The sequence below is a fragment of the Trematomus bernacchii genome, unplaced genomic scaffold, assembly GCF_902827165.1.
Source record: "Trematomus bernacchii unplaced genomic scaffold, fTreBer1.1, whole genome shotgun sequence".
In the NCBI taxonomy this organism is placed as follows: domain Eukaryota; kingdom Metazoa; phylum Chordata; class Actinopteri; order Perciformes; family Nototheniidae; genus Trematomus; species Trematomus bernacchii.
The window spans coordinates 4794463-4807136 of NW_022987778.1; the positions used below are offsets into that span (position 1 = coordinate 4794463).

Below are 12674 nucleotides of genomic sequence, written 5' to 3' on the forward strand. Positions count from 1 at the left end.
AGGAGAAAACGGTGATAGCCGGCATTGCACACCCTTGGTTTAACGACAGTACGCGTCTTTAATACGATCATTTGTTATCTTTTGATTGATGTCATCGTGTCGGACTTCCCTCTCTGCTGTAATCCCGGACAGATCCCCGGCCAAACGCTTTGACTGCAGGCTGAGAAGAACCGGAGGAGCCAGCTGGCACTCCGGAGCAAGCCAGGAATTTCTCTCTTTACGCAACAAGCTGTGCAGAACTGCACAACTGCAAAAAGTCACAAGGAGATGAAGCAAAACGAAAACGGAAATTAGGATCCATAAAGAAATCAAGGCAATGCATGATTAATGGAAGGTGTTGCAAGACCAGATTAAGTTTAGTTATTATGGCAATATACATCTTAAATCCTAGGCTCCTCCAACAATGCAACATAAACACAAATAAGACATAAAACAATAAAACATATGAAGAAATAATGCAAGAAGAAACATAGTAAAATCAATAAAAGCTCTAATTAGGCCATGTATTAATGGGAGGTGTCTGTTGCAAGCCTATTTAGAAAAATGCAGCATGTGAGCTCTTTTTCATTCATGGTTTATCGGCTGTCTCTCTTTGCCAACATTTGGGATGTGAACAAAAATAAACATTTGAGTTCTGAGAAAAAAGTCCCAACTCAACCTTTTGTTGTGTTTGTCACATCCCAAAAATGTGTTCTCGTGGCCCTAATCCTCTTCTTGCACATACATATAAAAGTACCAACTTTAGTAACTGCTCATATTGTGTATGTGCGTGGGTTGGTAGTGTTGGCTGCGTGGCGGATGGAGAACACAACACCAGAGGTCAGGTCATGATGGTTGGGTGAGGTGGTGAAAAACAACTACGAATCTTATTTGTTTCTTATGTGTTTTATAAGAAAATCACAAGTTTGCACTGAGACTGACCAAGGAGCTTCTACATGGGCTTTAAATGGGTACAGTACAAATCAAATGTAATCAATTGAAGGCAATACAATTACATGTATATTCTAATTTGAAATGTCCTAAAAGAGAAATGTTTATAATATCAGTTTTTTTTTGCGATACTTAGAAAGACTGTTGGGCTGAAACAAGAAAAAAACGCAACCCAAGCACTCCGCTTCATAATGGTACAAGTCCCTTAGTTTAAAGCCCACTGAAAGTTGTCACTTCCGGGTTGGTAGTGTGGACCCCTAACTAGTTGCAGGTCAAATGTTGTCAATTAAAGTCAAGCATAGTTTGAGTTGATGGATAGGTTATTTAATTCAACAATGTTAATAAAGCATACAGAAGTGACCAAAAGACACTTTAATCTGCAGGTTAGCATGTTATGGGAGGCGTGTGGCGCAGTGGATAGAGCCTTGGTGTTGGGGTCAGGGGGTCACAGGTTCAAACCCCACTGCAGTCAGCATGTCGTTGTGTCCCTGGGCAAGACACCTCACCCCAAATTGTTCCTGTGGGGATTGTCCACAGTAATTGAGCATGTATGTCGCTTTGGATAAAAGCGTCTAACAAGTAACATGTAATGTTATACTCACATGTGGTTACTATGCTAGCATAAATAGGACTACAAAACTAGAACTACATGGCAGAATAGAGTTACTAATAACACGGCAGAGACTAGACTGTGTCTAACCAGTGTGCAAATTACTCTTTTAGGAAACTATAACCATTGTAACAGTAGGTTATTCAGGTCGAAAGTCCTATTAAATGTTTCTGAAGTCAGACCTCTGAAATGTGATCAATCAAAAGAGGCAAATTAGCCATTAGCCTTATATCAAACCACTAGAAAGAAAAAACGACATGGATGGATAAGATCATGCCAAACAAATTAAATCTATTTAAACCTGTTTTAAGTTTCATCTAGAAAGAATACATTTCAACGTTTTTATTCTAAATAATTGTAGTAACTGTAATTACGATCCACAATGTGCACCAGACTGTATATATATATATATATATATATATATATATATATATATATATATATATAAAGGGATGTGCACACATACAATTTGTTTGCATTGCTCTCAATATACTTACACAGAAATAGACACAACTGCTACGGACGAGGACAACAAGGCTGGAGAAAATCATAGATGGGACTACAATTGGTCACATGTATATAATAAAATACGTTTATATAAATATATATTAAGCACCCACAACAAAATAAGTGTTTCTAACTTGTAGACTTTACAAAAATAGAGCAAATAAATACATAATTTATATACATACATTTATATTGTGTATCCAATAAACCCATTCTATAGATTTTATATCCTTCATTATTGAACTTATATTCACTGTTTTTGCGTATTTTGTTTATCTTCTGCTGCTGATATGTATATTTTTATTGTTTTTTATTTATTTTATTGTATTTTATTTACCTTGAATTCATGTGCAATGTCTTATCTATGCTGCTGTGATGAAAACATATCCCAAATCTGGATCAATAAAGCATATCTATCTTATAATGAATGGATACACATGGACAGGATGGGTAAGTAGACATGTAAAGATATCTGTAATATTTATAAAACTATTTTCCATCATGATATTATCGTAAGATGTGTCATTAGTCCGTTTAACTTCATGTTAATAAGATCGAATCCAAAAATTCGTGCTCTTGTTGTTGTTCTGCTCCTGCCCCCTAGAAAAAACGGCACTTCCCATGATGCATTTCGAAGGGGGCGTGTGTCAGAGGCTCATGGCTGCACGCTAAATAGCGAGCATGAAGTGAACTGTTAATAACATAATATAATATTCCAGTTTTTCGCTGGTTTCCCCGCCGTCAGTCGTACATAATGGCTTCAGAGGAAGACGCCACTCTGCTGTTTCTCATCTTCCAGCACCTCAAGGTGCACGGATACAAGAAAGCTGCCAAGGTGCTGGAGAAACACATTGCTCAGGTCGGTACTTTTGCTCAGATTATTCAAAATTCACTGATTTACTCAGTGTAAAACCGACCTTATCTGATTCTCCCGTTGTGTTCTTGTTCCTGATCATATTTACCATTGTTAATGCTATTTCTTTACCGAGCATGCGCGTTTTGCATTATTTACATTAACTGAATTAAATATATATGTGATTTCAGTGTGCTTCTTGCTCCAGTGTTGCAGTGAGTGATTTGCAGGCCATCGTATGTATGTGTGAGTGTGTGTATGAGCACATGTGTGTCGGTGGTTCAGGCCTCCTGAAGGAAAAGAACATAATGTTTCAGGAGCTGCATGGCTGTGAAAACAACACGGCTGAGGGCCTGCTATTGCACAATGAGACCCATTCAGACCCCCTCACATGTTTGTGTTTTCAATGATTAAAGTTGTAACATTTTGATATAAATGTGCTATAGCTGCATTGATGAGTCATTTTAATAAATGAGTTGATTGTAAGTTGATTAATTGGCAGGTAATAAACTATAATTCATACATTGTTCAGGTAATATTTTAAGCATAAAATGCCCAGAATTAGCTTGTCACATTTGTTTCTATTTTACATATTGTTTATTTCATAAAGCTGAATATCTTTGAGTTTAAGTCCTACAAGGAACTAGGGGAAAGTTTGATGCATTTATTTCACTTTTTTCACAGTTCTCTGAAGGTTTATAGGCTAAACTACTAAATTATGTTGTTAAATTAACAGTAATTAAAGATAATAACAGTTATTGATTAATTAGCTGCAGCCCTAAAATGATCAGAGTGCACGTGTAGAGCCATGCTGCATCCACACACACCAAGAGGCTGTACCACGAGCTAGTATATCGTCGTTTAACGTATTTTTCAGTAGACTATATTATAAAAACTGCAACATTTTAATGAAAACTTAATTTAAAATCAGACCAATTTATGCTTGGTAAGTTTTTAAACCCTTTTGTCGAGTCGCTGTGTTATTCTGCCCCTTTTTCCAATAATGTTCCTACATAATGTCACTCTTATTGTGTTGCACTGAAATAAAGACAAATTACAAATGTGTTATTTCTAAAGTCTGCCATCGAGAGTCTTGGCTGGTCACAGCAGGTTTCAGGTTTCAGGCCCACGGGCTAAAAATAAAGTCAAAAGTTTCTGCTGACAAAGTTTTAGGAAGACTACAATAGAGAAAAATGTCTCACCACTAATCTCTAAAATTAAACCAACCACTGCTGTCAGAGGCATCGTTCCCCTGCTCATCATTGCATTTCCACTCACTCTCTTGCTACCAGTTTTGTTTCTTGCTGCATGGATTCCTTTCCGGGAGCCTGTGGCTTTAAATTCCTGACCAACAGGAAATTAGCTTTCTCCAAGATGGGTTGAAGGGATATTGTCCAGCCACCTCTTGATTATAGATGAGACATTCTTGGATCACGTCCTCTTGTTTTTTTTTTCAGGCTGCTAAAAATGTTTTGTGTTTGTTTAGGTGGAAACTCCAGAGGAGACCCCCAATCTTCATGAGATCTACTCAGGCTGGATGAAGTAAGTCCAACTTGTTACTACACAATCTGCAAGTAGGAGGAGTCCACCTTTTTCCTATCAAACTTTAACAGTTGATGGATTTCAGGAGTAAAGCCCTAGCATGTAAAGAAAACATACATATGTTTTAAATCAACTTTTTTTTAATCAAATGTCATTACATGTTTAGATAAATTGATAGACAGCCAATGGTTTATTTACACTGTGCATTCACATCAGTCATGAACATATTATACACAAATACTCTAATAGTGCCCAATAACTAGATTAGATAAAGGAAATTATGAGAAATGTTGTTAAGAATTCGGATAATGTCAGGTAAAATGGACATGCTAGGCGAGTGATCTGAAGGGGGATGGAAGAAGGACAGGAAAGAGACTTACTTAAAACAATACAATTAAAACGATCCCATAAAAACTTTGTATCGTCAATATAAGCAATGTCCTCATAGCACCGATTGCGTTAATTAAAAGTGTCTAGATCACTGATCTGTTTTATAAAAATGTAACTCGAGTCTGGACCGGATGCTACACTGCCAGACTGCCTTGGAAAGAGAGGAGGAAGAAGACGAAGAGAAAATATAAATTAGGACAGAGGAGGAAGAGTCGTGAAAGGAGGCGCTGGTGATTGAGGACCCCGTGTGTCCCGCTGAACTAACGGGTGTGTTGTTGGTGTCACCTCTGTGTTGGTCAAACCTGTTGGAATTTGCACTTTTCCTGTTAACAGCTGCTCTTCACTATATATATATTATCTTTCTAACCCCACACCTAGCATGGAGCTTTTGGCTTCGTGGCGTGCTTAGATGGCCAAAGCTCTTAATTCAGCTCCTTCAGAACAGCCTCAGCCCACAGGAAGTGAGCTATGTCTTTGAAACTAATTTCCGTAGAGGCCAAACTACAACTTGCATTGGGAAAGAGACGTCTGTATATCATAGTTTTTTTTTACGTTAGTCAACTACCCAGTAGGAACACTTCAGTAGCCCTTTTTCCAACATTACGTCCAAAAAGTTGTAAAATGTGCTTTTTTATTTTACTTATTATTTGTATTCCCGTAAATATTCCATGTGTAATATCTGTGTTTCTTCTTATTCTGTTGCTGCCATGACACATTAACAGGCATAAATAAAGGTCCATCTTATCTTATCTTAAAACTCAAACCCATAAATATTTACCCTCCTTAATTTATTTGGCTAAGCTGACACCGAATGAGAAACTCCTGTGATGCAGCAGCTGTTTAAGGAAACGCAAAAGTGCATGCGCTATGATGCCGAAGATCCTCAGAAGACCTCAGGATTCTTGCTCTCTTCATTCAGGACTGTGCAACCTTTACAGGAACGAACGGTGCCCCACCCCCAAGGCTGTATCCACCTCTGTTAATACATCCATGCCTTAAGCCCCATCAAAGTCTCCTGCTTCTTCCTATCAAAAAAGGCTGCGATGTCCCCATTGATCCAGGGTTAAACGTATTTTCCTGGATCATTAGTCATGCTGTGCCTGTTGCTCTGGTCCTGCTGACGCACACCTACTACCTATGTTGTAAATGTATTATCTTTTAAATGTACTCACACCTATTGCACATCTGAACGTCCTGGGAGAGGGATCCTTCCTCTGTTGCTCTACCTGAGGTTTCTCTTCCATTTTTTCCCCATTAATAGTGGGGTTTCTTCAGGAGTTAAATCCTTGTACGATGGAGGCTCTAAGGACAGATGATACCGTATTCTGTACAAACTGTAAAGCCCCCTTTGTTAGGGGTTTTTGGGGGCTTGAACATGAGTCATATTGCCATGTTTGATGATGATTCAATTACTCAATCATCTTACTTTACAGTGTTGTCCATTATCGTTGTATTTCATTACCGTGCTTTTTTTTCCGAATTACGGTTGTAGACTCCGAAGACAAGCATGCAGCTTTGGTGGATTGCAGATTTAAATCTGTCCCTTTGAACAGGATGTCCCTGTTCGTGAATGACCGCCTGGCCTTCTGCCCGGTGCATTCTGGGATTTAAATCCCTGCTGCTCTAAAAAAGATTAAGCAGGCGGCAGATAAGTGATGAATGAATGACATCACCTCATGTCTGTGATTTCCCAAGTGTAAATAAAAGCCAGTCAATACAAGTCTATGACATTGGTCTGAATGTGAGACAATACTGTTTATAATTCCCCTTTTCCTACAGCTGCAGGAGTTGAGGTTTCATTTCAGTTATACAAATAGATTTGATGACACTTCTTTCTGCTCATCAGTCACATTCAAACACATTCCCGTGGTCAGAATAATTCACTCTGCTTGTAAACATCCTTCAGACTCTTTGAATTTCTCACAGTGACAGTCAGAAACATCTGTAGTTCTTGGCTGCTCGACTCATGATGGACTGATCCCCAGTCAGTTTTCTGCAGCGATGACGCGGGAAGCACTTTGATCTTGTTTTTTATTCTCAAGAAATGTCCTTAAAGCACTTCACACCATTTTTCAGAAACTCCTTAACTTATACAAGACAAAAAACATGCCACAAGACTTGAGCTGTGCCTTCATGTCATTCTATAAATCATGTACAATATAATAAGGGTCACAATATGTCTGTTTTATCACTAAGTTTATAAAAAATGACATTCATGAAGACGGCAAAGTGTCTTTTAGTTTGATAACTTTGTTTTCTAAGGTCTTTTTGGAGCTGTTTTGCCAAAATCCACCATTTAAAAATAAATAAAAATAATTTTCCAGCTGTAGGTTGCTCCTCCATTTCCTCTGTGCATTGCATTGTGGGAGAAAAGTATCTATCAACAGCAAACTCAGGGTGTTTCTCAATCGCGAGTAAAGCTGCTTCAGAGCCACTATTTCAAGCATACTACGTCATCGAGTGCCGCCGAAGTACTGTTCCAATCTCCAGCATACTTGGAAATCTACCGAGCCCGGCGTACTCCGTTTGGAGAAATATCGAGGCTGCACATGAGTAGACTTCGCGGTCTTAAAATCCCCACAATGCTTTGCGCACGGACCAATTTCCCCAAATCTGTGGCGGAAGATGTAAGAGGCGGGGCCTCTCATATGACGCACACCTGCACACTTGCTAGCCTGTTCCACTCTTTGTTTTCCGAATGGCAGGAAGTATTCTTGCCTCGCTTCTGAAGCAAGATGCTCGGCAGACATGTGCTACCAAGCAAGCGTACTCGCGATTGAGAAACATCCTCAATTTGGTATGCATGCGGTCACTTTGCGTATACTAAAAACCTGCTAAGGGCAAATTTATTTATATAGCACCTTTCAACACAAGGCAATTCAAAGTGCTACGAATTAGTTTGATGTATGGATTTGGATTGAGATTATAAGAAACACATGCATGTATGAGCACTTCCCTGTCTTTTAAATGAGCGAAAGGTGTATTAACAAAAGTCCAGTAATAAAAGGAGGTGTGTGTTTTTGTGTTATAGGCTGTGCTCTCTAGCTCAGGATGCCAAGCAGGAGGCAGAAGACGCCGCTCATCTGAAGAAGAACGGCATCAAACCAGAACCTGCCACCAGCGAAGAAGAAGATGTCGCAGACGCCAAACTCAACAACATCAGCGAGGAAAATCATGTGGATGCAAAACCTCCAGCTGGTAAATTTAAATACGTTGTAATGCAGCAGCCATCGCACAAATTAACAAGTTGTAGCAGACAGTGTCACACAGATGCTATGGAAGAAATGGCGCTTTATCTATTAGCTTTCTGGATTGCTCATGTTTGTACGAGGTGATGAAGCAGTGGGAACTTTCTTTGTAGAGATTTGTCTGTCGTTTAAAAGAATGTGTGTCATAACGGATCCATCGTCTTGTATCTGCAAACCAAGTCTACCTATAAGTGAACTGAAGCTGGACCTATAATGTATACGTTTGAACCATAACCCCCTTTTAAAAAGTGTCGTCTTTTTGTTGCTTCAGAGTCCAAGACCGATGTTAAGGAGTCTGCGGAGGTGCACAGTGAGGAGAGAGAAGAAGAGTCTGTCTCTGAGCAGCTTCTACCTCCTGCAGGAGAAACAAAACACAGACCCAGAGAGTGAGGAAGGAGAAAAGAAAGAGGAGGAAACGATTGCAGAGGAACAGGTGAGCAGAGAAATGCACATATCATGCATCGTTAGACATGTATACATATCGATTCATAATTATCTTCTTTCATAACTGTATGTAAACCTCATTTAGTTATACTGTAACCTGGATTTCTTCATTATCCTGTTTCACTGTTTTTGCTGCTCTGACACCTGCATTTCAAGGATTAATAAAGGTTGATCTTATCATAACAAACAAACAAACACATAACTACAGAGAGAAGTCAGCAGCAGCAGCATGAAGTGACAGAAGCAGGCTTATTATTGGATGGTCCTCAGTTTAAATCCCTGAAATATCTGAGGCAATAAAACCTTCAGCTGCTGCCATGAAGCTGCAATCATTAGATACAAAAAGGGAAAGTAACATCTCCCCTTTTTCACACTTTTACTTTTATGATGTACTGCAGCTGCCCTTTCAAATCATGTGCTGTAGTATGAAGGCAATTAAGACCTACTTTTTCATTCTAACACGGGGCCTTGACCTTCTTGCTTATATGTCCACTTCACAGAGGATTTGGGGTCAGAATAGCCAGACAAGTATGCTGGCTTGAAGACTGCAAAAGAGGGCCCTGTTATCCTATCAAGGGGTTTCTCTTTCCTGTAGTGTGTTATATAGGTTGCGCTTATATTGGCTGCCGCTCCAACACATTATACGTGATTGGCTAAGAGGCAGGACATCTCTAATGGCGCGTTTCCACTACACGGCCTCGCTCCGGCCCGCTCGGTATGGCTGGGCCTCGTTAGGACTGGCTCACTTTATGGCGCATTTCCATTACAGTTTAGGAACTGGGGTAGTCATCTATAGTAACGCAGTGTAGGCGGAGCGTGACGTGATCTTCAAGAGAACCCCAGAAAAACAACCAACACAGCCGTTAGCTGTTAGCACTCAGAGCTCACAGCTCCTCATATATGTTCAGAAACTAGACAAAAGTTAACCAAGTACAAACCACAGACTGTCTGTGTCATGGTGAATACAGTCGCTGCTTTATTTATGTCTGTATAGGCCGTTGTTGTGAGTGTGGACGGTCGGAGCAGTATACTGCGTTAGCTTAGCCAATCTCCATTTAGAAAACAAGCATTTAAAAGGTTTTTCGCCTGCCGTCTGTCTGCAGACTTGACAAAGCATTAATTCATGGTTTTTACTAACCGGTATCAGTATGTTGTTACTTTCGGCATCATTTTGAAACGTGTATTACAATTAAATCACGGTCAAATATGTCCATCTTGTTGTAGTTGTAGCCCCCTTGCCAGCGATGCTCTCTCTAGTTTAGCATACTCAGCCCGACTCAGCCTCGTTGTCTCTGGCCCTAGACCCACGATTTTATGAGGCCAGAAAAACTGTGAATTAGGACCCGCCGGCCGGTACTAGGCCAAGTGGAAACGCAACCAAAGACGGGCCGCTGACGTCACAGCCCTCTTAAACCGGGCTGCGCGCTGTAGTGGAAACGCGCCATAAGCGGTTGCCCAATCACAACAGGGCCCAGCCAGCTAACCAATCAGAGCAGACTGGGCTCTGGTTCAGACGGAGGGTGAAAAGAGGTGCTGCAGCACAGGCAGTATGAGAGAAATAAAGAGCTTTTTGAACATTAAAGCGTGGAGACATGTCACAGGAGAGGCACTACATGCAAACATCAACTTAAACATGATGATATGATAAAGTGGCTACAGTTTGCTCTTCGTTTCAAAATCCAAAGAGCTTTAAAAAAAATCCACAATATATCATGTTATCTAATTAATGATAAACGATGATGGAGGAACAGAAAGAAGCAGTTAAAGCTATGTTTCCGTAGCAGCCGGAATCAGTACCCTCACAGACAACACACATTCCCACACTCATACACACACACACACACACACACACACACACACACCACACAACACACCACACACATACACACACATAGCTGTTGCCCAGTCACTGTGGTAATTGTGATGATAGATGGACAGAACCGTAAGTCCAGTGTTGTTTATTCCTCTGAATTACACACAACACTCATGTCATGGCTACATGTCTCGTCTGAATCTGTTAGATTGTGTGCGTTTGTTATTTTAAGTCTGTGTGTGTGTATCAAAGTTTTGTCTCTGTTGTTTTCTGTCGGCCCAGTGAGGCAGTAGATAATGCTGTTTGGACGGAAACTGTGTGTGACAGAATGATAATCTTCTGAGATGTGTGTGTGTGTGTGTGTGTGTGTGGGGTTGTGTCTGTGTGTGTGTGGTTTTGTGTGTGTGTGTGTGTGTGTGTGTGGTTGTGTCTGTGTGTGTGTGTGTGGTTGTGTCTGTGTGTGTGTGTGGTTTTGTCTGTGTGTGTGTGTGTGTGTGTGGTTTTGTCTTGTGTGTGTGTATGTGTGTGTGTGTGTGTGTGTGTGGTTTTGTCTGTGTGTGAATAACTCTGTGGTTCTAGCTACAAAGTCCTGATTACGTTTCATTGTGTTTGAAGATAAAAGAGTGGCTGTTTTTACACACTTTTCTGTCTCTGCTGAAGATGAGTGAAGCTCCGCACACTACAGTTCTCTTTCAACAGAATACATATGTTTTCTAGTGAACAGAATTACATTAAAAACCAGACAGAGTTTATTATTTTGTCCTTTTTTGTTGTCCAGATCGTCTGATAATATCCGGCCTGCATGCAAAGAGAATTTTACTACAATCTGAAAAACACATTTAACATCATATGTCTATTTGTGATTTTCTTTTGATTTAAAGTTTCATATTGTCAGTCGGGAATCCATTGGAGCCGGCCGGTGCCTTGGAGCTCAATTATTGTCCAATAAGAAACAAGAAACTCATCACTATGCTCGCTGACATGACTCCTCTTTTACTATGAACACAGGCCGTAATAAAAAAATGCACCAATAATATATTTATTTGTTCTCTTAGTTTGAGTATATTTTGCTAAAGAAAATGCAGTGCCTTTCCTTAATGGGCAAAAGAATAAATGCCTGTAAGCATTCATGACCAGTTATTAAAGATTCACATCCTCAGTAGGGAAGTCCAAAAGTATAAGTAGAATATTATCCCTTTTATCTCTTTATATTAAATATGATATTTTCCCTGTACATCTTGCAACATCTCTCGTTGTACTAAATTGTTTGTATTTTTTTGGTGACATTTTTGTCGTTTTTTATAATCGCTTTGGTTGCTCATGTTTCACACAGTGACATCACTATGTAACACTCACACTTATATTGGATATCGCTCCAACACATTGTTACGTGATAGGCTAAGGGAAGGGACATCTCTAAGCAGTTGACCAATCACAACAGAGCCGGCCAGCTAACCAATCAGAGCAGACTGGGCTCTGGTTTCAGACAGAGGGTGAAAAGAGGTGCTGCAGCACAGACAGTATGAGAGAAATAAAGAGCTTTTTGAACATTAAAGCGTGGAGACATGTAGAGACACTACATACTGATATACACCTGAACATCAGCAGGAGAGGACTCTTTAAAGTAGAGACACTAAATACTGATATACACCTGAACATCAGCAGGAGAGGACTCTTTAAAGTAGAGACACTACATACTGATATACACCTGAACATCAGCAGGAGAGGACTCTTTAAAAAGCAGCTTTCAAATGTGTATTTTTTCTTTAAACCTAGTTTTTTTTAAACACCTACCTGTTCATGTTTGCAGTCAGCAGGAAGAGGCATCTGAAGCGGCAGGGGAAGAGGTCGAGCCCAGAGCAGCCCTGACCCCCGGAGAGGAGCAGAGGGAGACGCAGGTTAGTGACCCGGGATCAGAGAGGGCAAAAGTACACTCATCCTTCACTCAAGGAAGTACAGGTACTCGTGTTTAAAATACTGTGGTAAAGTAGAAGTACTGACTAAACTTCTTTACTCAAGTAAAAGTAAAGAGGCTTTGAAATGTACTTAAGTAAAAAGTACCCATAACTAGCAGCTGTTTTAAAGAGTACCTGACCTCCCTTATATTAATAGAACAATAATGTCATTGTTAGCTAATGAATGTTCCATGCTGAACAACGGCAACATGACAACGTTTTCATTGGTCCCTCTTCTTTAGAGAAGACCAGGAAATGATGGATACACGGATCGTGTTCAAATCAATAGGCACGCAATGACTCTAAATAATAATGATCACGCCACCAAACACACATTCAAACTAAAGGAACCAGCCTGTTTGGGAAATGTGAGAAGTAGAAA

General features: G+C 40.0%; 1 protein-coding gene across 1 annotated transcript; it reads left to right on the forward strand.

Annotated features, from left to right (window-relative positions):
* Positions 1-2694: 2694 nt before the first annotated feature.
* LOC117497225 (nucleolin-like) lies at positions 2695-12235 on the forward strand (the record flags this gene model as incomplete). The annotated part of the gene is made up of 5 exons (XM_034149107.1): positions 2695-2906; positions 4387-4442; positions 7864-8030; positions 8352-8466; positions 12148-12235. Coding segments are annotated over exons 1-5 (531 nt in total), but the record flags the coding sequence as incomplete, so codon positions are not given.
* Between the last annotated feature and the right edge of the window lie 439 nt (positions 12236-12674).